This window comes from Canis lupus, chromosome X (genome assembly GCF_011100685.1).
Source record: "Canis lupus familiaris isolate Mischka breed German Shepherd chromosome X, alternate assembly UU_Cfam_GSD_1.0, whole genome shotgun sequence".
Taxonomy (NCBI): domain Eukaryota; kingdom Metazoa; phylum Chordata; class Mammalia; order Carnivora; family Canidae; genus Canis; species Canis lupus.
Window position 1 is genome coordinate 14,407,435 of NC_049260.1, and position 26,561 is coordinate 14,433,995.

Sequence of the window (26,561 nt, forward strand, 5' to 3'; positions counted from 1 at the left end):
AAGAAAAAATTGCTTAGTATGAAGCTTTAAAATATATGTGTATGTTTATATGCATGTAGATACACACATACATTAGTATTTCTAGTACTTCCAATTTTATAGAGCAATAAATTTCTTCTAACTTAAGAAATGTGACCACTTGTCCTATGCTAATATGCATTCAATGATATGCTTTTAACTTTAAATGATACAGCTGATGTTACACAGCCACACTGTGCTGACCATGAATTCCCAAACTTGTTCTCTAAAACTTAATATTAATCTTTATGATAATAAATAATGCAGAAATAAAGTACAAGAGTAACTTGTTATGAAATATATTCAAATTGAATCTCACAAAATGTGAAATTAGTGGCCACAAGTAAACTAGATGTGAAATATCAATGCCATAAGTCATTTTAATGAATATGAAAAATAGCACACTACGCATAATGTATGCTATATAAACAGCCTAAAAAAGAACATGTTTAATCTTGAAGTATTAACTCACAGATCACGTGTACACTGAATCATAACTTGGATTCAATACATTTATTTGAAATAGACCAAAACATTAGAATCAAGTAATTATCCAGTGTGAGGGAATGTGTTGGTGTGAAAATGATACTGAGTTAAGAATCATATGATAATAGGTTCCAGTACAGGCTCTGTAGACATCCAGAAGTATGACCTCTCGGCCAGATAACACTTACTCTTTTGCCTCTGTTTTCTCATCCATAAAAAATGGCACTGGGTTTAGAGAGTCACTGTAAAATCTACTTACTAGACTTCGTGGAAAAAAAAATAAAACATTTGAAACTACCTAATTATCCAAACAAAAGGGAATTGGTTAAATAAATTATGGCATTTCCAAATGATGAAATAGTATACTGCCAATAAGAAACACATTCTCAAAGAACATTTAGTGATGTCAGAAATGCTAGTGAAATAATGTCAAAGTGGGGGGAAAAGGGTCAAAGCAGAACAATAAGATGTAATCCTGGTTTTAACAAAAGGAAATATACGAATGGTTATCTTTTTTTTTTCCCCCAATGGTTATCTCTAAGTCACTCTCTCTGGATAGCAAAATGACCTTCATTAGACTTCTCTGTATTTGTTAAGATTCTCTACAAATATAGACTTAATGATGAGAGGAAAATAACAAAGGTAATTGAAGTTTTATTTTTTAAGACAAGCTTTTATATGTCAACAGATTTTTCACACAAGACCTAATAAAGCTACTACTCTACTAAGGTTTCCCAGCAAATTTGTGAAATTCCAATTAATTCCTTTAGGTATATACGTAACCTTCATATGCCATTTTTGGAGACATTATAACATCTAGAAGCTTTTTGAAGATTATGCTTCTAAGGTGCAAGGAACCAAGTTGCCATGAACTTATCAGATAAGGCATAGTTCACAATGATGCAGCCTGAAACCTTCCTTTCACATGAGGATTGCTGCAAGAAATCCGCACCAAAACAGCAGATTACAACGGCCAGACTGGTCGGATTTTCTAGCAAAACTGTCAATACACCGAAAACCACTTCCTAAATCTCCTAACTCTCAAAAGCAGCCCTTCCACATCCATAGCAAGCTTCAAACACTACAAAGTTGGCCAAGTGAGAGATAATGCCACCAAAACCGTATCCCAGAGCCGAGCACTTGCTGTAGGTAGCCCTGAAAGCAAATCGAGCCAGGGCCCTGCTTTAGAAAATCCTGTGCAGAAGAGTTGCTTGTAAAATCCTTACGTTTAACATTAAGTCAGTTTACCACTTAGTGTCATAAAACCGTAAAGGGGCCCCAATGTGGGGAAGAGCTGAGTAGAGAAGGAAAGGGATGATTCCCAACACACTCAGAGCGTGCTCTATCCAGCAACGGTGCTCAAGCGTACAGAAGATGGGATGGGCCCCGGAGCAGGCTCGGAAGGGCACCCCTGTTATCCAGGGGTCCTCACACTTAGTATCCTCTGACTCCTTTTTAAGTCTTAAGTCTCCTTTGCCGTCTAGAAGCCAAGAACTGGCTCTCTAGGCAGGGGCTTCCCCACATGCACATCATTCTTTTGTTCTTGTTTGTCTCCTTACAATAAAACAGCAAGGTTGATTGCTCGGTCTTGGAGCAAACACTGTTACCATCAAAGCCTCAAAACTCAACATCTCGATCTGAAGATTTTATAATGAATCAACTGCTAGTTCGTTGAGCCTCTAGAAAACTTAAAAATCTTTTTATGTATATATAAATATTTTTTTAATTGTATTTATTTGACCGAGCACGCGGGAGAAGCAGCAGGCAGAGGAAAAGGGAGAAGCAGGCTCCCGAGCGAGCAGAGAGCCCGATGCGGGTCGGATCCCAGGATCCTGGGATCACGACCAGAGCGAAGGTACATGCTTCAGAAGCCGAGCCACCCTGGCGCCCCTTTGGACCCCTACCCTCCTCCAACGGAGCAAGAGAAAAGATAAAGGATCACCTCGTCCCAGAAAGTCAGCAGCAAGTACTTAATAAGTAGCCAAATCTCAAAAACTTACAGGGGCGAGCACCTCAGGAGCGGGCTGGGAAACGCCCGCCGAACCACTGCGCTGCAAAGTTGCAGAATCTGCAGCTGTACAGTGCAGATTTAATCCTCGGCAAATCAAATCTTATCCTTCCGCGAGTGCCCCCGGCCACTACGCCAAGTTACTTTCGTGCCCTAACAGTCCACGCTCCACTGCTGTTTGTGGGACATACACATCCCACAAGGTCTTTGGGGGGGAAAAGCTAAAGGAAAAAGTGCCACCGTGCAGATCCGTTCTGGCGGAGTGCCCGCCATGCTGCCCTCCGGAAGGTGCAGGGAAACCGATTACGGCACCCCCGCCTCCCAAGTGGCCGCCGCTGAGACTCCTTTATGGCCCCCTGAAATCCTAGAAAGAACGACCGCCCTCGTCCTGGAAAGCAAGGCACCCGCCTTTCATCATGGGGGTTTCTGTGTCACCTCGAGCCTCTCAGACACCACGAGCCCCGAAAACGCCATGCGCCTGAGACACCCCCCCCGCCAAGCCCCAGAATTACCTCAAGCTCCTAGGATACCACAACCCCCAGGAATGTAGTGAGCCGTAGGGTCAACCTAAGTCCCCAGGACACCGTGAACGAACCCCAGGGACCCCACACGCCCCAGGATCAGGTCGAGCCGCTGAAACACCGCGAACCCTACGGACGTTCAAATACCCGGGTTCCTACACACCGCCCACTGCGCAAGCCGGGATAGGCGCCCAGAGATAATCACCGGACGGGCCTGTGCTGGGGAAAGACCGCGCCTCAATCCCCTGAGAGGCCCTTTAGGTGGGCAGAGCGCAAACACTGCCGGGTTTCCGCACCCCCCACCCCCCCACAGGGTGAAGAAAGGCAGAAGCGAGTGGAATAGCTTCGGGAAGGCTCCTTACCCTCCTCCTCAGACATCGTGAGGCAGGGAGTCCGGCTCTGGCGCTTTACGCTCAGTGTCCGCGCGGCAGCTGGATGGCGGCGGTATCCACGAAGCAACGGCAGTACAGAGGCGCCAAACGGAAGGCGCACAGAACTCTGCCTCAGAGGCTTCTGCGACTGCGCAGTAGCGCCCGCCCAGGGAGCGCAACGGCTGTGAGGAGGGGGGAGGGGGGCGGGGAGCCGAGCGTGCTGCGTGGCGCCTCTCACTTTCCACCTATAGGTGAACATTTTTTAAGTGTGCCCTGCCCCCCAAAACATGAACCGGTAGCCGGTTCTGAAATGCTCCTCGCGCGATACATCATAGAAAAAGCGTAGAACTTTTTTTTTTTGAGTTCAATTTGCCAACATACAGAATAACACCCAGTGCTCATCCCGTCAAGTGCCCCCCTCAGTGCCCACCACCCAGTCACCCCCACCTCCCCTTCCACCACCCCTTGTTCGTTTCCCAGAGTTAGGGGTCTCTGATGTTCTGTCTCCCCCTCACTGATATTTCCCACTCATTTTCTCTCCTTTCCCCTTTATTCCCTTTCACTATATTTTATATTCCCGAAATTAATGAGACCATATAATGTTTGTCCTTCTCCGATTGACTCGTTTCACTCAGCATAATACCCTCCAGTTCCATCCACGTCGAAGCAAATGGTGGGTATTTGTCGTTCGTAAAACTGATTCTGCTCTTCCCGAAATACTCTTCACGCGATACATCATAGAAAGAGCTAGAACGTAAGAATGTAGACGTTCTAATGTTTTCTGGGTTGTGTACTCATCATGTCTAGTGCCAGCTTTGGGAACAAATCCGAAAATAATCCAGCTTTTTAAATGTGCCCCTCATAAGGCCCACTAAATCTGTGCCACGCCACCCTCCAGCTGTCCTACTCTCTACTTCCATTTTCCAGACGGCCGTGTGCTCCGTTCCTCCTTAAAATAATACCAGCTGTAATGTACTGAGCACTCCCCACAAACCAGCCGTTTAATACGTCTAACATACGTGGTCCTCAAGCACTAGAACTCGGTATTACTGTCCCATTTTAAGACAGGGAAACAGAGGCTTAGCGAAACATGCTCAAAACCACAAACCTAGCAGCCCGGTTTTGATTTGGACACACCTACCACCCCCATAACGCATGTTCACATCCCTGATGCTCCCTCCTATTTAATTGTTCCTGAAATTTTCCGTGCCCTTCAAAGCTTGATCCCAACATCTAGTCTAATATCTGCATGCAGACATTTTCTACAACCCCGGGTAAGAATGAGGAGCTCCTTCTCTAGGATTCCTCAGTGGGTTAGCGTCACATCCTTTTAGCACTAAATCACTGTGCCTGATGGAAAGCCTTTCACCACACCTGGCTCCCTCAAAGTTCCTGGAGAGCAGCACCTCACATTATTGGACTCAACAGCACTTCCATCACAATGTTCTAAGAATTAAATGTAATAAAATAGAAAGCACCCAGTACAGCGCCTGGAATTTGAGCTCCATTTCACTATGTCACTTATACAATGACTCCTGGCACCGGGCTTCTCCTCACTCTAGGAGGAAGGGACTTGTCTTCACTTGTGAGAACAAAAGGGGCATTTTGGTACGTGGAAATAAAGAATGCAGAAGAAAAGTTTTACTTCCTAGTCCTTGTTTTCTCCCTAGGCAGACTGCTGCAGAGTTCAGCCTCTAACCCTAAACACACACCCAACAGGGTATCTTTCCAACAAGTTCTAGAAGGTGGCTCTACAACACATTCCACCAGCTCTGCACCAAGTGACTTATCTCACTCTGAGTCATAGTTGGGCCTCTTTGGGCATAATGTCTAGTCCTAGAGGTAGTAGCTGTTCTTTGTAGGTCATATTCCTAGACTCTTGAGTTTCCATTATTTCTTACCAGCCAGTCCCCTCATTACTCCATCCTGATACACTTATACTTCTTTTTTTTTTTAAGATTTTATTTATTCATTCACGAGAGACAGAGACACAGACGCACAGGCAGAGGGAGAAGCAGGCTCCCCCCAGGGAGCCCAATGCAGGACTCCATCCCAGGACCCTGGGATCATGACCTGAGCCAAAGGCAGATGCTCAACCGCTGAGCCACCCAGGCATCCCTTAACACTTCTTTATATTAAACTTACTCTGTTCAAATTACTGTGTGATCTTTCTCTTCATATTGAACCCAGATTGATCCATTTGCCCTTTTGAGTTTCCTTCCATCACCTAGTACTCAGTACAAGCCCAATGTCTGTTTCTGGGCTGTAATTATTTTTTTTTTTTTTAGATTTTTAAAATTTATTCATGAGAGACACAGAGAGAGAGAGAGAGAGAGGCAGAGACACAGGCAGAGGGAGAAGCAGGCTCCACGCAGGAAGCCAGATGTGGGACTCGATCCCAGGTCTCCAGGATCATACCCTGGGCTGAAGGCAGCGCTAAACCGCTGAGCCACCTGGGCTGCCCACTGTCAATTCTTTTGACCTCTCTTCACCATAGAAGGACACAGAGTAAAAGGAGGATATGCTTTCTTCCTGTCACTCCTAAGGCTAGCTTTGCTCCTGGCCACCTATGGTGCATCAACCCGAGGAAGGCCAAATGTAGTGCCCAACAGGCAAGGGAGGCCTGACAGGGATAGAGAGCTGAGAAGAGATTCTGGCAGTACCATCTACATGTTCTCCGGTGGGTGTGGAGTCCCACAAGCTACAGACAGTAGTATTTCTACCCAAACCCTGTGCAGCCACAGGAGCCTAGAGTTATTTTTTCATTTTTAAAAAATTTTTTTAAAGATTTTATTTATTTATTCATGAAAGACACAGGCAAAGGGAGAAGCAGGCTGACCGCAGGGAGCCCGATAGAGGACTCAATCCGGGATCAGGGATCACAACATGAGCCAAAGGCAGACGCTCAACCACTGAGCCACCCAGACGTCCGTAGAGTTATTTTTAAAAAAAATAAGATTTTATTTATTTGAGAGAGCATGAGCAGGGGGTAGGGAAGTGACAGAGGGAGGGAGAGGAACAAGCAGACTGCCTGCCTGCTCAGCCGGGAGCCTAACGCGGGCTCGATCTCAGAACCCTAGGATGACCTGAGCCAAAAGCGGATGCTCAATTCATCAGCCACCCTGGTGCCACAGCAATTCTATTTCTTGTAACGATGAACTGCATAATGCAGGGACACCAGGAACCTAAGAAACAACTTAAAAAGCTGGAGCAAATGTTCTTAAAATGTTCTGAAGGACATTAAAAAGTTAATGAAACAATAAAGAATTACTGAGCTAAGAGCTATGAAAAACCAGAAACTTAGAAAAACATGAAAAGCTAGCAGGACTGCTTTTGCTCTAGGACACTGATCTAGAAAAGTCTGAAAGAGGTCAGGCTGTACTTCTGGTGACTTTATAGGACTAAGACAAAAGCCATAGTCTGGGACCCACCAGTGGCAGAAGCCTGGTAAATCACCCCTGCTTGAACAGAGACGATAGTCCCCCCCCCCCTTCAGAGTAGGACTGACACAGAATTCAACACTCCCCACGTGGACTACACTTGAGTCTCATCATCTGCGGATTTAACGCTCGCGGGTGCCTGGCATAAGCAACAAAAATTCTTCCCTGTGAAGGTAACTTCAAGTTATTTCTACAAACAATACTTAAGGAGAATATCCAGCATTAAGTGGAATACAACCAAGTTTAGAAGAAAAAGGAGAAGAAAGAAGCAATGAGAACATCCATGCTGAGTGATGGCGCCCCCTCCTGGCAGCCGCCGCCACACGCCCCGGCGCCCGGCCCGGGATCCTGACACCGGCACCTTGCTAATGACTTCGCCCTCGGGAAGAAGCCAGCCTGGGGGCATCTGCGGCCTCCGAGCGAGGGATCCAGATCGAAAACCCCGGGGCCCAAGTCTCCAGGAAGGCGCCTCCTCACCCGTAAGCAGGGCTTACTGCGAACATGAAGGATTTGAAGCTGGACCCAGAGGGACGCCACCTCACAGGCAGAGCCAAGACTTCCTAGCGCCGAGGGCTTAGCTTCACCCCACAGATAAACAAAGGGCCCCCGACATCCCAAGTTTCTAGGCCACAGGCTAAGGTCTTCCGCGGACAACACGAGGTCACGGAGCCCGCGTGCACGTGTTGTTTGGCCTGTGTTTGCACGTACTTATGCCTACATCTTAACGCTGGGAGATTTCACGCTAAAATCTGCATTTCGACGTGCTTTTGAAAAACCGTAAGGTTTGTGGCATTAGACTCAAAATTTTGCAAGGCAACCCGCGCAAGGCTCACTACTCCCCCGGGAGCAGCAGGAGAACCCCAGCCCGACGCAGCCCGCCCGTCGCCTGTGCACGCCTAGGCCCGCCCGCCGGCTGCGCACGGGGAGGCCGCCAGCCCGGCCCAGCCAGAAGCTCGTCTGCAGCCCCTCAGCCGGGACAATGTTTACAACCTCGTTGTGCAAACGATGCTGTGTGTTCCCCAGATCCGTCTCCGTCCTCTCGGGGAGCCACTGTGCCCGGCTCTCCTGCACCTGCGCGGCCACGAGCTCGTTCTACGGGCGGGCCCCGCGGAGAAGCCCGTGGGGGGGGGGGGGCGGCCCCGGGCTGAGGCGATGAGCGGGTCCTCGGGGGCCACGTGTTGCCTGAGCAGGGCCACGGGAGGGCGCAGCGGCCGCGCGGCATCGGACGTCACCTGGGAGACCGAGCAAAGCCACGGAGAGCTCGGGGACTCCGTTACGGCAGGTGGCCCAGGGTAGCCCGGTCGAGGTGCGCCACGCGACCAAAAGCACCTGCTCACCGGGCGCCTTCCTTCTTGTCGCGTGATGCCAGCGCTCAAAAGGGCTTGCGCTGCGTCCTGAGTATATGCGGTTAGCGGGCGGGTCGCGCACCGGCCGCGTCCAGACTGGAACTCCCGCCGGCGGCCCACACCCCCCAGGCCGGCCCGGGCCTCCCCGCGCTCAGCTGCGGGGCGAGGCTCCTAGGCCACCGACGACATCGGCCGTTCCAGGAAGGGACTGTACCGGAGCACTCCCTGACCAGGGTCATTTCTTGGGTACCTGCACTTTTTCACACACAAAGAGCGCTGTGGATTTTGCCAGCATCCATGCTGACTTCTGAAATATATTAGGACGTGAAGTAATAGAGGCACAAACTAGAAACCAGCGATTGTCACTCTGTGACTCCTTCCGAATGGCGACACTCACATGCTGAGGACACATTATAATTTCCCATATAGAAATGAGATATATCCTCATTATGGGAAAAGCAACAACAACCAAATATTTTTTAAAGAATAAAAGGGAAAACAAAAAAGAAGAACTAAATCAACATGACCGCGCGTACGTTCCTCATAACGCCTTCTTCTGGGGAGCTGACCTCATCGTGTCACACAGACACATTGAAAGACAAGTGAAAGCAAGGCCCAGGCTGCATCACAGGGAAGATCTACAAATCACCACCAGAGCAGGTCACGCACATCAAACACTTCATGCACCACAAAGACATTTTGCATATTTTCTTTTTCAAGGAACAGCAGTGGGATGTGGGGCAAAGACGTTCCCAGGTCAGATTGGAGACAGTAGAATGTTAAACAGAAACCAGCTAACAAGAAATCCCCATGCACCCGTGGGCGACTGACAGCTTTCCACCAGATTCTGTGCTTGCGTCCATGGAGGGAGGGAATCGGGGAAATGGTTGGGCAGTGAGGTCTGAGGGGAACAGATTAATGATCCACCCAAAGTTTTCCCTTCAAACAGTACAGATAGAGTAGAAACCGTTGTTTTAGCTACAGACGGTCGTGAAACAACAAACCTGTGTTCTCTCACATTGTCTGTGGGGCTGGAATTTAGCAGTGACTTTAGCAGGTTGCCCGCATCTCCAGGCCTCTCATTAGGCGGCAGTCAAGCTGTCAGTGGGGCTGGGATCTCATCGGAAGGCTCGATGGCTGGTGGAGTTGAGATCCACCCCCGAGCTCACTCACAAAGTAGTTGGTAGTCCTTGGGCCACACAGCTGAGACCCTTAAAGGGCTGGCCTGGTGCTAGGGGAGCTGGTTCCCCCGCGAGCAAGCGATCTGAGAGCGCCTACGACGAAGCCACCGTCTCTTCAGTCTGGTCTCAAAATTGACATCTCATCACTTCTCCTGTATCTATTCACTCGAGAAGAGGAGGAAATCCAACCATACTCGATGTGAGATGACACAAAGGTATGGAAACCAGGAAAAAGGGTCATGGGGACATTTTCACTGGTGAGGAGAAAAGAGCTGCATTAAATATTCCTAATGGGGTTTATGAGTTTCATGACCCGAGAAGGGACAAAATGGAAATAGTATGAAGATGACTTAGTGGCCATGAAGTGTGGGGAACAGGATCTGGCAAGAAATGAGATCAGCCGGGTAGGAGACAATCACATTAGAGCTCTGAGGGCCACAATTTTGAGTATGTATTCAGTTGACCTAACTTTTTGTAGGTCCATAGTGAATAACATCCTAAAGAGGACAGGAAATATTGACCATGAACCCAGGCGACTAGTGTTTCTAAAATAGGACAAGAGGTGATGCCAAAGGGATAGAATGAGCTGTGTGCTACAGAAGGAAGCAACAGAACCTAATTACTAATTCTGTGTGTCTGGGGGGCGGGTATTAGATGCCAACTTTATGCTGCATATTGAGATTTCTGAGTCAACTCCCATAAATATCACCCCTCCTTTCCCTGCTCCCAGGTTCTGAAAAGTTCCAAAAGAAAAGAGTGAAGACGGGAGGCCCACTCCCAGTTTCTCCTTCGGCAGGCCTGGGGCGGGCTTGAGGATTTGCTTTGCCAGCAGGTTCCCAGGTGAAGCTGCTGCTGCTGGTCTGGGGCATAGAGAGGCCCAGCGGGTCCGCTAGGCGATGGGGCCTTTCCCCGCTGCAGCCACACGTGGCTACTGAGCATGAGAACGGGCCAGGCTGAAATGGGATGTGCTCTCAGTGCAAGATACACACCGAGCTTTAAAGAGAGGACACAAAAACAGTGCACACTGTCTCTCCAATGCTTTTACATGTTGGAATGATGACAGTTTGGATATATTGGATTACACGATGGTATTGTTAAAATTGACATTACCTGTTTAGTTTTACTGTTCAGTGTACCCATTGGGAAATTTAAATTACGTAGATGGCTCGAATTAGATCTGTCCCTACTGGACAGCAGTATAATGGAGAATTAAAAGAGGCAGAATATCAACCTGTAAAAACAAAAGCTGTCCTTGGGATATTCGGCAATTTGTGTACTGCAGGGGCACCTGGGCGGCTCAGTGGGTTAAGAGTCCGGCTCTTAAACTCAGGTCATGTCTTGATCTCAGGGTCATGAGTTCAGGCCCTGCACTGGGCTCTCACACTGGGTTGGGAGCCTACTAAGGAAGAAAAGGAAAAAAAGAGATTTGAATACTATTGCCTGCTTAAAGATATGGAGGAAATGTTCATTTTCAGGTAATTTAAAATTTTTAGAATAATTTTAGATCTACTTGAGAGGTACTGAGATAGTAGAGAGAGTACCCACACCCATTTTCCCCGCTGTTAGTATCTCAGGTACATTTGCCACAATGAGTCACACTGATATATTATTATGAACCAAAGCCCACGCTGTGTTCAGATTTCCTCAGTTTTTGCCCATTTCTGTTCCAGGATCCCGTCCAGGGTCCCACATCATGTTTAGTCAGCATGCCTCCTTGGGCTCCTCTGGGCTGTGATGGTTTCGTTTCTCAGACTTTGCTTGTTTTTGAGGACCTTGGCAGTTTTGAGGGGTACCCATCAGGTGTTTGGAAGAATGTTCCCCAGTTGGGATTTGGTGATTTTCCTCATGTTGAGACTGGGGTGATGGGTTCTAGGGAGGAAGACCACGGAGGTGATGTGCGGTTCTCACGACATCGTCTCGGCTGGTGACGTTGACCTTGATCACCCGGCTGAGGTCCCGTCCGTCGGGTCTCTCCACTGTAGACTTAGGCTCCCCTCCTTCCGCATTGTCCTCTTTGGAAGGAGATCTCTCCACACGGCCCGCACTTAAGGCGCGGGGAGCAGTGCGCCACCGCCCCCCCCCCCCCCCCCCAGTGAGACTCTACATTAAAAAGAAGGGAACATTTACCAGAGCCAATGGAGACTGACGTTTTATAGATTACCAACACCAACACAGCTTTGAGCTTCTCTATTTTTATTTTTAAATCGCAGTTCCAGGCGTTCCCTGGGTGGCTCAGCGGTTGGGCGGCTGCCTTCAGGGTGTGATCCTGGGATCGGGCTCCCCGCGGGGAGCCTGCTTCTCCCTCTGCCTGTGTCTCTGCCTCTCTCTGTGTCTCATGAACAAATAAATCTTAAAACAACAACAACAACAGACTGCGTTACTCTACGATCCTTGCAGCTTCCTCCTTGTTTTCTTCGGCGGATGCAGGGAAACGTTCGCTGAGCCGAACCGTGCTGGCCCCTGCGCAGCGCCGGCCGCGCCCGAGCTAGGATGCACGCTCACGGCAAGACCTGCTGCTCGGCGTGGCCGCCCTTTCGGCCTCCGAGCGCTGGTAGCCGAGGGCGTGGGGCAGGTCCGAGGAGAGCGCTCCTGCTCGGCCTGGTGCCGCGGCCCCGAGTCCTGAGGGGCCAGGACCCTCTCACGTCGCCGGGAACTGCTCCTCTGCTCTACCGTGCGCCCCCCGCGGCTCTCCTCTCCAGGAACCCTGGGGCGTCTCCGCTCCGTTCCAGGCAGCTCGAGGGGAGCAGATAGTGGCGTATGCCTTAGGGACCCCCCCCCCCCGGGCAGCGAGTGCCCCGGGCGCCAGAGCGGGTCCCGAACGCCCACTTACCTCCAGCGTCGCCGGGAGAAGGCAGGGCAGCTCGAGCTGAGCACGTGCTCGCCGCGGGGAGGACAAAGGAGGGCGCGTGGCGAGGTGGAGGAAGGAGCGCCCTCTGCGTCTGCTCGCCCGCGCGGCGCGGGCCGCACATCCTCCGTGCCTGGAGCCCGCCCTCGTCCCCCGGATCAGCCTCAGGGGCCTTCCAAACACCAGCAAGTCCCGGCACCTCCCTGTACAGGCAGCCCCAGGATTTCAACCGTGCTGCGCTGACTCAGCCAGGTGTGCGCGCTCCCTCAGGTAGCTTCGAAACCAGGGCTCTGCCTCCCCACGACGTTGCTCCTACTCCTGACGTTTAGTTCTTAATTTCTAATCAGATTACAGAAGGCCTTGGCTTTTTCATGCTTCCCGAGGGGCCCGCGTTTAAAAGTCCGGGAAGTCCTACTCTGGACCGCAGACTCCCGGACGATTAGAAACCACGCAGAGACGAGAGCGAGCGCCGCGCGCGCCCAGCGGGCTGCACAGGTCAGCTTGCAGAATGCCGCCAGCTGGGGCTGGAAGGATGGACTGAGGCAAAACCAGAGGAAAGATCACTTTTAAAGCCTGGAGAGTTCCCAAGAGCCTAACGTGGCAACGGTATCTCTGGACTAAAATTTTACAAAGCAGACAGTAAAGCTCGAGGGGTTCTCAATCACCCGGGCCCCAGAGGGCAAAGTGACATCCCCGTCCCAGCCACTAGAGCATCAGCCCTGGAGCCTCAGCGAGGGCCCTGTCGTCTCCAGTGAACCAGCAGCCATGCTACAGCAGCGGGCGGCATCTCCGGCTTCAGAGACACGGCGTAGGGGAGGGGGCAAGGGGTCACACTGAAGGCGATTCAACCTCAAAAGCCTGAGCCTCTAAGGCTTTTCCACCCTGTAAGCTGGGAGAGCTGAAAGCAGAAAGGCAGTATGGCTCCTGGCCCCCAGGAGTAAAAGGGCAGCCAGGTCCTGCCAGCCAGATGTATACACCCCCCCCACCCCCGGCCAGGGGTGTGATGGGATCTGTGGGGGCCATTGTCATTTTCTAGCACACTTGCATCATCAGTACCATTGTGAGCCACAAGTTTTGAGCACAAAGCTCACTGATGGAACCCTGTACTGCTCCCCTGGGGTCTAGTTTAAGGCCCTACAAGAGATCAGCCCTTGCTGCTAGGGATCAGCCTAACTGTAGAATGAGGGCAAGTATTTGGACACAAAACCACACACTTAGTAAAGCGTTTCTTTATCAACTCTAATAAATTCGTACATTAATGTCATGCAGTGAAAGCAAAAAAAGTCAAAGTGGAGACTGTGACATTCATTATTGTGGTTTTAAAACTTTATTATATTTTAAAATCTGAAAATTGTAAAACACAGTATTCATACAAACACCTGAGGACTGTTCAACTGGGCACAGCATCTTCACACAAACAATTTGAAAAAAGACCAGGTTTAAATTAGAATTTTGTCTTATAACACAAAAAGAATAACAGATAAAACACCCTTTAAATAGTTGCATTCTTATATAAAGTACATTTGGTTTTCTGAAAATGTACATTCATGCCCCTGGTGTATATTTTATTGGCATTCACAACAAATGGCTAAGACTTTTAGCACAGATTCTCATAGCTTATAAACATTACACCAAAGTTAATACAAAGTAATTACAATAAACATATAGCACCATTTCCCCTTGAAAGTTCTAACTTTAAAAATAAAGCCTAAAATGATGTCAGAATTAATGCATCTTCCAAAATTTAGCAAAATAAATGGCTCAGAGCTAAGCAAATTAACTAGAAACATTGCATAGGACAGAGAGCTTCCCTGTATGAACACCAACCTCCGGATTGTTTCTTATCCCCTGAAGACAAAGCTGAGAGGTAATAGTAATAGCAAATGATGCACATATTTTTTACAGAATAAAAACCTCTAACTCTATAAATAGTTCACCATTACCTCTGTGGCAGTACAAAGTGCCATGTTAAATTCAAAAAGAACAGATTTACTTGTTTGTATACCTACAGGTATAGAATAATATATAAATATGGTATAGTATCCATATGAAGAATAAACACAGACAATAAAATATATATCTTTAAAAAATTTGGGCACAGGTGTCTTCATATAGAGATGTGAGAAATGAATGCCCAGTTAAACATCTACGCTTAGCGAAAATATGTAATGTTTTAAAGTAATAGGTATATTATTGAAAAAAATTTAATCAGACTCCATCCAAACCACCCTTGTAGTATAATATCTCCTGCATAAAACAACCATCCTATTTATCCTATAATTGTTCAAAGTTTATCAAAAATCGATTAAGAACACTTTATGAGGGTTTATAAGCTTGCTCTTTTTCTTTAAATATGAACAAATACAACATACAGAGAGATAATAACAAAAGGAAAATAATTTATATGGCTTTCCCTTTCTGGAAACTGGCAGAACATGACCAGAACATTGCAGTAACAGACAAAAAAATATTTGGGAGAAAGAGATAATATCTACGTTTGCATCTTATATTCTCTTCTAAGGAAAACTTCTCACAGATTTCATTAGAGAATGTGTCAGTCCCTGATACTTTCCCCTTTGGGATTTAGCTGTTTTGGTTCTATATAGAAACATGAACTGAAATCAAAGGTGTTTCTCTGTTTCTAGCATGAAAAATAAATCTGTAAACTATACAATAAAATGATAAATTGTAAACTGTAAAATAATGACATAAAGAACTCCCAATTTGAATATGCTAATACTAACTAACACATTAATTTTTTTTTCTTTTTTTTGTTAAATGGTTTTTAAAGTAGATTAGAGTATAATGTTCTGCAATTCTGGATATAACCTATTTTTAGAGGAACTGTCTACCAAACACAAGCTGCTAGGAGAATAAAAGTATTTTTTTGTTTTTTTTTTTAGAGAATAAAAATATTTTTAAATTAAAAGTTATCAGAATAAGAATTCCATCCAACTTAAATTGAGGTTTAAATTTTTTTCAATTGTATTTTCCTTCTTTAAGTTTTTCAATGTAGTATGATAACTTTAATGCTGGCCCCAGTTTCAGACCCATGTACTTCATCATCACATCACTTTTGAGGAGTAGCAGGGCCTTTCCATCAATTTCCTACAGAGAGAAAGAAATTACAATTAATAATGCATTCATATTTTGTCAAGTTATTTATATAAAAGAACATGTAAAATAGAGAGCAGCTGTACATTCTTGATATATTCTCTGAATATGCATTTATTTCCTGAAAACTATTAAAAATATAATTTATACAGTAAGACATCATTTGATAATTTCTAAATTCACTTCAAATTTTAAGAAAAAGGAAATTTAATCCAGTATCTTTCAAAAATGGCCTAAGCATCAAACTATCTGATTTTAAATACTGTGTGTTGATTAAAATACTACATATCTATGACAACGGGTAGAAAACTATGAATCGTAGAAATCAATTTCAGACGGTCATTAACTTTCTTAAAAAGGCTGGGAATATGAAGATGTCAGCATCAATGCAAACTGTAAATGTGTTATACAATGTTGTCTTTATGTTGAAAACTAATCAATTAGTTGTCTAAAGCTAAGCTAATTAAATGATAAAACTAATTACTGATTTTCTTAGAATACCGAAAAGGACGGAAGATATTTGGTTACTAATTTGTTAGAAAAGACTATAAACATTACTTAATAGACACAAGGCATCCTCCTAAAATTTTTTATTTCCTTAATTAACCAATGTACGTCAGAGAAGCATATTATTTGGTATTCGTGAGCTCCTATTTAAAATAAAACCACATTTAATCTTACACAGTTGCTGGATTCATAGGGCATCATTAACAAGGAGGACACCCTGTCACAGCTTGTGGTTACCACCTCCTACTCACGGTCCTGGGGCCGAGCAGGGAGCAGGTGGGGAGGAGGATCCTTGTGGGAGAAGACATCTGAGAGTGGCCATGCTGAATCATCTTCTTTTGAGAGCTTGAAGACTTGTAGTATTTTAGGTACTTGGGTACCCATTTAAAGCACAGATCCATGGGGCAGCCCGGTGGCTCAGCAGTTTAGTGCCACCTTCAGCCCAGGGTGTGATCCTGGAGTCCCGGGATCAAGTCCCACTGTCAGGCTCCCAGCATGGAGCCTGCTTCTCCCTCTGCCTGTGTCTCTGCCTCTCTCTCTCTGTGTCTTTCATGAATAAATAAATAAAATCTTTTAAAAAATAAAATAAAGCACAGATCCAGCCTCTATCGTTTAAGAATCTAACTTTGGGCCAAGTAACCTTTCTCATATATGGAAAAAAAAATCAGTTGATAGGATTCCCCCACCATCCACACTAATCAGCATCCATCCAACTGAAGGGCCTGCACAGAGGTCATTGAAAGGCATTACGGCAGGAAAACCGGATCAAAAGATACATTACATGTTGCCTGAAGAGGTCGGCGAGGGGGCCTGATATCTGAGGATCTTTATGTTTCATAAACTGTATCACTTCATCCACAGACCAGGTTGAAGGGTCCTTAGAGAAGCCTTGTTTCAGGACACTGGGGTCGGGTACAGCTATATAACTTGGAGCTTCAATGGGGGGGAAAAAAGACAAATCATACTTGACCTGATCATTATCCTGAAAGAAGAGATGTTAGGTAGGGAGAAATGGTCTCATTCCTGGAACCTTCTATCAAGCACCCCAGCAAGGACCCAGGACTCCAAGCGCAGAATCAAGTCAAAGGCTAGATTAGAATGACCTGAGGATGGCTACCCAAGAGCACCCCATCTGACCTCCCCCAAACAACAAAAGCAGCTTCAGAATTTACCTTAAAGCTTCAAAAATCGTAAAACAGACTGATCAATCTGAGGCCTTGCTGGCCACAGGCAAAGACAGCAAAGGATCTGTTGTGTGGGTTAAATTAGGTTAATGTAAGCTAACCTATTACTCTTTAAGTGTTTCAATGAATTTCAATCTCTCTCCCCATGGTCTTTGTAGATTAGGTTTCTTTTACTACCTAAATATAATGGAAAGTCTCCAGATTTTGTTTTTATAATTGCTTAAATTTATTCACTTTAATCAGTGAGTTTCAATAACCCCATTATCTTTGAGAACCAAATTAGTTTTTACTGAAACTCTCCCATGTATTCAATGTGGCTATTTATAGCATCACTTTACCATTTAAATTCCTGTCTCTTAAGGCTTAAATGCTTATCTGAATTTTGAAGAAAACAGGATTTTCTGCTTGGCTAGGTCAGAAGTAAAGTTAACATTATACTGAATGCCTCTCTCAAGTTTAATTGCATAGTAATAGATATTCTGATTGAATGTTTATAGGTCAAAGAAAGAAATAATTGAGACATAGAATAAATTATGCACTCCTACCCCCAAAAAGTTTTAGCTGTGCTGTTTACCAAGTTGTGCTGTAATTTGTGTCCAGACAAATACTCATTTTACACAACCAGAGCACTTGACTCTTTACTTAGTGTCAGAAGTGAGTTTTGTCATTTGCTAGGAAGATCTGTTTCCTTAAACAAGGACCATCAACACAAATTTGGTCTTTTTTTGGTGTGAATTAACCAAAGATACACCTTTTCTTTCCTATCACCTGGGCTCCAGCCATTTTAGGGGTATTTTGAGTATTTACCCAGATAAAGGGCAAAGAAAAAAAGGTAAACGAACTCACAATGGTAAGTTTTCCTGTGTGTAGCTCAAAAGTGTATTTATTTTCTCTTTCAATATACAACTTGGATGTAAACTAAAAGCTCTTTACTGGGATCCCTGGGTGGCGCAGCGGTTTGGCGCCTGCCCTTGGCCCAGGGCGCAATCCTGGAGACCCGGGATCGAATCCCACATCGGGCTCCCGGTGCATGGAGCCTGCTTCTCCCTCTGCCTGTGTCTCTGCCTCTCTCTCTCTCTCTCTGTGACTATCATAAATAAATAAAAGTTAAAAAAAAAAAAAAAGCTCTTTACTAAAATGTATCTTCCCTTTCACAGCCAGAGATAAAAATGCTGATCACATCTACCAGGAAATGCTACTGCACTGTTTCAACCCAAATGAAAATCATGATGGTATAGACCATGCCATGCCTAAGGCATTTTAACATTTTAGACAGAAAAGTCTTCTCCTTTAGTTCAAGAAAGACTTAAGATTAAGAAACTATTGACAAAACTAATCAAGTTAATCATACCTCTAAATAACTTTTTTGTGGGATTTCTGGTTTATGTCATCAGAATCCAGTATGGTTGTAGACAGTTTTATAGATTACTACAGAAAAACTATATGCAAAGATATAATTTATGGTATCAAACTATAATTTTATATTAAAAATAAAACTATAAGATCATCTATTTTTAATTTATTATGGAAAAAATCATTTAATTGCGCCCATATCTTCAAAAAAATCAGCGAAGCTGCAAACATTAGTGTTATTCAAATAATTACATGAAATAAACTAATTATGTGAAAAATAATCAAAGTCCAGTCATGCTTTTCTCCTGAATGGCTTTGGCTTAAATACACTAGAATAACAGTAAATGTTTCTGAAATGAATAAAATGAAAGTGATTTGACTTTATCCACAATGATGTTACTGGATTTCCCTCCTATAATAAAAATGAACAATTTATTTCATCCAAACAATGCGGCAGGGCAGGAAGTTGTGAGAGCAACACCAGCAATCAGGGGTGGACTCAGCTTTAAGTAACAGTTCCAATACCTTAAAGAAAACAATAGTAATGACACCTCCAGACAGTTTCCAAGTGAAATGCTTACCTATTCTCTGGAGATGGAAACAGCCTAGCAGTTAAGCATACAGCCTAGAGTCAGAGTGCCTGGATTCAAGGACTGACCCAGCCACTTTCTAGCTGGGGACCATAGTCAAGTGACTTCTCAGATTTCTCACAGAAAAATGTTTACCAGCACCTACACTCAAGGAATTGCCATAAAGATGTACTGTATAAGGGTATATAAAATGTCATGTGCCTGGCATACATAAGATAGCAATGAAGATGATGCTGATTTCTATTACTGATAAGTAAATTATTAGTAAGTAATGTTATTACTATTAGGTCTTTCTATTTTTTGGAAATACCAAAAGCTAGTCTTCTCAAGCCCAAATACAGGCTACTTTGACATAGTAGTGTTAGGCATACATTTGAAAGTGAGATATTAAGTTTCACGGGTAATCTTTTATAGCCTTTTACTGAGAAGACCTGTCTTTAAAAGCTCTTACTGTGAAAAATACCTAAAAATTCTGGGTACACTACCCCTTGATGAAATAAGCATCTATCGTCAGACTCCTTGCAAGTGTCATGAGACAATGTACCTGAGGTGGGAGATGGGAGGATGACACTAAGCATATCAGAGCATGTATGCAGTGCAGTTGCCCATAGGTAATAACCATGAAGAAAAGCAATCAAGTTGAAAAGTTCCTACTGCCTTTAATACTCACCTTGCCTAGATGCCTACCAGGAGAAAAAGCACAAAACATTGATTCCTACCCTTAGCCCACCTCGTCCCATCCCCTAAATCCTTAAAAGGATAGAGGGGAGCTATTTTTGCACATGGAAAACTATTCTGGCTCTTTCCAAATGGCAACAGGTGGTTGCCCCATTTACACATATCATGTACTCCTGCTGGGCCTGAGAGAGTAACTGAGGGTATGGAGACTGGGGAAGTGGCTATAGCAACAGAATACCAGAGCCCAGACCTGGAAGCTAGATACAGGCCGGAGTCAGGAAAGGTCTCAAAAGTGACAAAGAAGAGAGTACATCAAAAAGGAGAGGAAGTGCATCTTTCTAGGCTTCAGAGTCATAGGAGGTTTGTGAGTCCAGACAGTATCCAGTGAAATGATAAATTATAATGGAACCACTAATAAGAACCACCAATCTAAGAAGCCTCTATGAGAGACATGGTTGGTGATCCAGATCCCCAGAGACAGTTAGTTCTATGCTGCCATGGGGACTAGAGCATCTGTAGTGGCTTGACCCTGACAGTAACATAAAGGAGAGGACTCAGACTCCTCAATTCTGGCACTTTCTCCAATGTGATACACTCTCAGGGGATGTTGTTGACATGGAAACCTTCAGGAGAAAGAAACACATTAGTTGAGAATCACTATTTTTAAATATACCTTCGCTTTTCTTCTGCATTTGGAATTTAACTTCATGGTGACTGCTCTTGGTAGATTTGGTCCCCACTAGTGGTGAACTTGAGGTGCCTGGCACACTTTGAGAAAAATTCCTAGTGATGGTAGTAGAGGTACTTATGGGATTTCTGCTGCTGGGGCTTAAAGAACTTCCTGGATTTAGTGGTGAGTTCTTGGAATCTTCAGGAAGCTTTTCCTCTTTGGGCATGCCATTTCCCTCTATAGACAGTAGTTCTTCTATAAGAAAAAAAAGACAAAGGCAATTATCTTAAGTAGACTTAGCTTAAATACTATTAAAAGATCAAAATATCTCCTAACCTCCAGAAATTCACTTAAGCCATGCTACACTGAACCACAAACTTCTAACATAAAGAACATGACCATCCTCCTTGGAATTTATAGTAATGACACTGTCTTAAAATCCAAATTGATTTCACAATGTTACCTGTATTTCTTATGGCAACTGTCCCTTCACAGTCTTGCTACCAAGGCTATGAACAACACCTCCCTAAAGCATTCATTTTTAGGAATGCAGTTCTTCACAACTATTCTAATATGATCCCACAGTTGGCTTCTAACATTTGTTTCCTACTTAGACACTTAAAACTTACACTGGAGGTACTGGCTTTTCTATTCACTTTTTATCAGCTTTCAGTAATACAAAGCTGAATGAAAAATGTTACTATAATTGTTTTATTTTTATCTAAGGAGAAATGACAATTGTGTACTTCTGAAAAGAATGAAATGCTCAACAAAGTTCCTGAAATAGTAGCCTAAATGCTCATCTGTGCAAATACACACCCCCACCTGAGAGCATATAATTAAGTGGTAGTAGAGTGACTTTTCTTCCCATTCCTGGAACATGGAAATACTATTTACCTGTAGAGGCATGCATCTTTGTTTTGGGAAGCTTAGGTGACACAGGAACAACATAAGGTGGAGGTTCCTGAGAAGGTCGCTTGGGGCTTTTTTCTGTTAGATCTTCTTTCACTATTTAAAAAAAAAAAAAAAGGTGTCTGTTACAACTAATTAACATTTCTCAAGCATTTTCAGATCAGCATGTAACACTTTTGTTTCTAAATTGTTTGCCTCATCTAACCTTATCAGCAATTTATCAATTACTTGATTGTTCATGAATAATATGTGTTGATTTCATCCCATTAAAAATTTCAGTGATATCATATTCAAGAGCTAAAAACATTATATCCAGGCATCATTTATTCTAGGGTCATCACATATCTCTAAATATCTCAGGAAGCAGTGAGGCAATCAATTATAATATGTCTAAAAAAGCCTGGGAAAATTGTTCCCATGAACAAGAAAAGAATTCAGAGGAAAAGACCGTATACAATGGACATCACATTTTATAGGCAACAGTCCTGGCCTAGAGCTACCCTTATTATAACTCTATTATTAAACCAAATTACCTAAAGGACCACTCTTTAAGGCATCATACTGAAAGTAATGATATCTCACATTATCAATTATACAGTAATTATCAATCAATATCTTGATTTAACCAACTAAAAGGAAGAATTAAATATAATAGAAATCTAAAAAGTCTGATCACAGAACTTGAGTGAGAAGAAAGATTGCAATGAGAAAGTACCAAAGTCAAACTTCCTCTGGTTTGAAATAGCTGGGGCCCAGGTGTGCTTCTTAAGATCATCTGATAAGAAACTTTTAGCCATCTGGTTACTGATTGATTACTAAAGAGTCTAAGAGAGCTTGATTTTATTTTTAATCAGAGAATACAAAAACCAATATGCATAACATATTTCAGTGAATGGCAAACAGTTATACAATTTGGACATTTAAATGCCTATAAGGAAGTAACTGGCTTTTTTCATACTTCAGTGAAATGAAAAATTCAAATACTAGTGTATAGTTTCCTATAAGTATTTGTTTACCTCTGAATCCTAGCAAGACCAGAAAGTCTTTACTTATCTTTTATTTTTTTAAAAAGATTTTATTTATTTATTAATGTGAGACAGAGAGAGAGAGAGAGAGAGTGACAGAGACACAGGCAGAGGAATAACCAGGCTCCATGCAAGGAGCCCGATGTGGGACTCGATCCCGGGTCTCCAGGATCATGCCCTGGGCTGAAGGCGGCGCTAAACCACTGAGCCACCAGAGCTGCCCTACTTATCTTTTTTTTAAAGCATACAATTCAATGGGTTTTTTAAAAAGATTTTATTTATTCATGAGAGACACAGAGAGAAGCAGGCTCCCTGCAGGGACCCCGATGTGGAACTCAATCCCAGGACTCCGGGATCATGACCTGGGCCAAAGGCAGGTGCTTAACCAACAGAGCCACCCAGGTGCCCCCGTACTTATCTTTTAATATTCTAATACATTCTTATAAAAAGTTTATGAAGCTGGTGTATGGTCTATTATCTGGGGCTGATAAAACAGAAAAGATGACTCTTGACTTCTGCTCCTGGGTATTGTAGTAAGCTCAGGCATGAAACTTTTCCTGCAGAGATAACTATAAAAAGCCAGATATTTTACAAAATACTTTAAAAGTCATCATAGAGAGGCACGTCCAGGATGACTAAGACCTCCAAAGATCCCACTTCTTCATAAAAATAACGAAGAGAATGGCAAAACTAATGTTTTCAAAAACTCTGGACGTTATGTAAAGGCTTACAACAATCCAAAAACCATTTGTTCAAGAAAAAAAGAGCTAAATCTCAGAAAGAACAGCAAATTCTGTGGCATTTTAGCTTCCCTAACATCATCTCCTTCACTCAATTTTATAGCAGCTTTGCAAACCAACAGGTTCACAACTACTGTAGCTGTGAAAACCAGCACATCCTAATTGTCACAGGAAGGAACACAATGGGTTTAGAGCTCACAAACAGCCCTGTCCCCAGAGAACTGTCACTATCTGACTAACCTTGAGAGTCAATGGAAAGCTCTGATTTCAGGGCTTGTTTTACTGTACCTAAATCAGAACCTGCTCTGTGTGAAAAGCCCGATCTCTAAGGCATTGCTCAAACAAGCAAGCAAACAAACAAAAAAAACCTACAGTAGCAATTGTTTAATGCTATAGCTGCTGCCTGAGGCAATTGGGGCTGAGAATAAATTGACCAAAAAACTTTATTTTTAAAAAATATTTTGTTTATTTATTCATGAGAGAGACATAGAGAGGCAGAGACATAGGCAGAGGGAGAAGCAGGCACCCTCATATGGGACTCAATCCCAGGACCCTGGGACCACAACCTGAGCCAAAGGAAGATGCTCAACCACTCAGCCACCTAAGTGCCCCTGACCAAAACGCTTTAAAAAGAAACCTGGAGAATAAAATGTCCATTAGGAGACTTTGAAAATCACAGAGATACTCCTGGGAACCTAGGAGGCCATATGTGTGATGTACAAGGTTGTATGCACACCCAGAAAAGACCTAAGAAGACCTTAATCTTTCATTCCTTGCTGACCTTGAGGCTCTGCACAAAGCAGACTTGTAAAATGCCTCCTGGAATGTTCAAGGTAAATTCCAACACATACATAGAACTCTGTGGCAAAGGATGGGAGACATACCAATTGTAGGCATTTATGGAAATCCCTGTCCAATCATTTGCTGAACTAAGCTAAATGAGCAGACTTCATTGGCCATATATAATAAATGAGCCCAGGAATTCATTAAGTTGGTCCAGGAAAGTTACTATACAAAAGCACCAGCAACAACAAACACTAGAGAGGGGGAGAAAATCTGATTCTCAGAGTTCTTGCCTTATACTCTTTATAAATGTCCAGTTTTCAATTAAAACTACGAGACATATGAGAAACATAAGTATGGCCTAGGGGCAGCCCCAGTGGCTCAGTGGTTTAGCACCCTCTTCAGCTTGGGGTGTGATCCTGGAGACCCAGGATTGAGTCCCATGTCAGGCTCCCTGCATGGAGCCTGCTTCTCCCCCTGCCTGTATCTCTGCCTCTCTTTCTCTGTCATGAATAAATAAATAAAAAATCTTTAAAAAAAAAAGTATGGCATATATAAAGGGGGGAAAAACAGTCAACACAAACTGCCTCTGAGGAAGCCCAGATACTGGAGTTAGTATAATATAAGGATTTTTCTTTTTTAAGATTTTACTTAGTTGAGAGAGAGAGACAAAGATAGTGACAGAGAGCACAAGTGGGGAGGAAAGGGAGAAGAAGGCTTCCTGCTGAGAAGGAAGCCTGACTTGGGGCTTGATCTCAAGACCCTGGGATCATGACCTGAGCCAAAGACAGACACTAACCAACTGAGCCACCCAGGCACCCCAACAAGGACATTAAATTGGTGATTTTATTTACGTTCAAAGAATTTTTTTAAAAAATAATACAATGTCTAACAAAGTAAAGTAAGGGAACAAAGTCTCCCCAAATAGAGACTATCAATAAAATGATAAAAATTGCAAAAAAGAACCAAATAGAAACTTAGGACTTGTTAAGTAATATAAATGAAATGAAAAATTCACCAGTAGGGCTCTAGAGCAGATTTGAACTAGCAGAAGAAAGGATCAACAACAAATTTAAAGAAAGGTCATTTGAGAATATAAAATCCAAGGAACAGAAAGAAAAAAGAATGAGGAAAAACTATCAGACTGCAGAGACCTGTGGGATACCATTAAGGACAGCAAAATACACATAATGGGAGAGTTCCAGAAGGACAGGTAGCAGAAAGAAAGGGACAAAACAATATTTGAAAAAATAATGGCTAAATGTTTCCCAAATTTGATGAAAAACATTAATCCAAATATTCAAAAACCTCAACAATCGCCAATTAGGATAAATTCAAAGATATCCACACCTAGAAAAAACACAGTTGAACTATCAAAAGCAAAAGATGAAGATAATCTTGAAATTAGCAAGAAAAAAGCAAATCATCACCTACAAGGGATCCTCAATAAGATTAACAACTGACTTCTCCTCAGAAACTATAGAAGTTAGCAGAAAGTGGGATGATATATTCAAATTGCTAAAACAAAAAGGCAATCAACTAAGAATTCTATATCCAACAAAACTAAACTTTAAAAAATGATGGAAAATTAAACTCATCACAAACAAAAAGTAAGGGGCACCTGGATGGCTCAGTTGGATAAGTGTCCAATTCTTGGTATGGGCTCTGGTCAGTGGGACTGAGCCCTGCATCAGGGTCTGTCCTGCAGGGAGTCTGCTTGAAATTCTCTCTCCCTTTCCCTCTACCCCTCCCCCTGCTCTCTCTCTCTCTAAAATAAATAAATACATCTTTTCCAAAAAAAGGAAACTTTTTTAAAAAGTAAGAAAAAAGGAAATGACAATCAAGAGTAACTCAGGGGGTGCCTGGGTGGCTCAGCGGGTGAGCATCTGACTTCGGCTCAGGTTGTAATCCTGGGGTCCTGGGATCGAGTCCCACATCAGGCTCCCTGCATGGAGCCTGCTTCTCCCTCTTCCTGTGTCTCTGCCTCTCTCTCTCTCTCTCTCTCTGTGTCTCTCATGAATAAATAAATAAAATCTTTAAAAAAAAAGAGTAACTCAAATTCACGTAGGAAATTAAACAGTACCAGTAAATATATTTGTGTTTAAACAATTACTTATTTATTTGAAAGAGAAAGTGCAAATGTACACTGGAGGGCAAAGGGTAGAGAAGAGCGAGAAAGAAACCCAAGCAGACTTCACACTGAGTGTGGAGCATGAAGCCCGATGAAGGGCTCAATTTCACAACCACAAGATGAGACCTAAGCTGAAACCAGGAGTCAAATGCTTAACCAACTGTGCCACCCAGGCACCCCAAATATATTTGTGTTCATAACTCTTTTCTTCTCCTTCTTCTCTTAAAAAAAAAAAGTAGGGGTGCCTAGCTCAGTCAATACAACATGTGAATCTTGAGCTCAGAGTCATGAGTTGAAGCCCCATGGTGAGCAGAGAGTTTACTTAAAAAAAAAAGGATTAAAAAAATTAAAAGAAAATTATGAAACTGTATTTGCTAATAAAAGAACAAAGAAGGGGTCAGGAAATAGAACTGTAGTGTAGCAAAGCTTTTGCATAATATTAAAATTAAGTTGGTATTAATCCAACTATACTGTTTTAAATAATGATGTTAATTGTAGTCCCCAAGGCAACTGCTAAGAAAGTAACTCCTGGACAGAAAAAAAAAAACTCAAAAAATTTAGTCAAAGAAACAAGAAAAAAAACGAAGATAGTATACAAGAAAACACCTATTTTTTAAAAAACAAGTTATCAAAGAAAAGACAAAAAGAAATATTAAGA

The 26,561-nt window shown here is 43.5% G+C and overlaps 2 protein-coding genes across 13 annotated transcripts in view; both read right to left on the bottom strand.

The window, feature by feature from the left end:
• BEND2 (BEN domain containing 2) overlaps nt 1-3,678 on the bottom strand; it is a 60,651-nt gene extending 56,973 nt beyond the window's left edge. The window contains exon 1 of the mRNA XM_038586951.1: nt 3,396-3,678. Within this exon, the coding sequence (XP_038442879.1) occupies nt 3,396-3,663 (268 nt within the window). The 5' untranslated portion in view covers nt 3,664-3,678. The remainder of the gene's footprint in view (nt 1-3,395) is intronic.
• A 9,846-nt stretch (nt 3,679-13,524) lies between these two features.
• Nucleotides 13,525-26,561, bottom strand: part of SCML2 (Scm polycomb group protein like 2) — a 100,320-nt gene continuing 87,283 nt past the window's right edge. For 11 of the 12 annotated variants that reach the window (XM_038586961.1, XM_038586956.1, XM_038586957.1 and 8 more), the window contains 4 exons: nt 21,210-21,320; nt 20,316-20,567; nt 16,619-16,770; nt 13,525-15,324 (listed from right to left, as the gene is read on the bottom strand). In XM_038586961.1, the coding sequence (XP_038442889.1) occupies nt 15,196-15,324; nt 16,619-16,770; nt 20,316-20,567; nt 21,210-21,320 (644 nt within the window). In that variant the 3' untranslated portion in view covers nt 13,525-15,195. The remainder of the gene's footprint in view (nt 15,325-16,618; nt 16,771-20,315; nt 20,568-21,209; nt 21,321-26,561) is intronic. The other variant, XM_038586963.1, reaches the window with a different exon arrangement.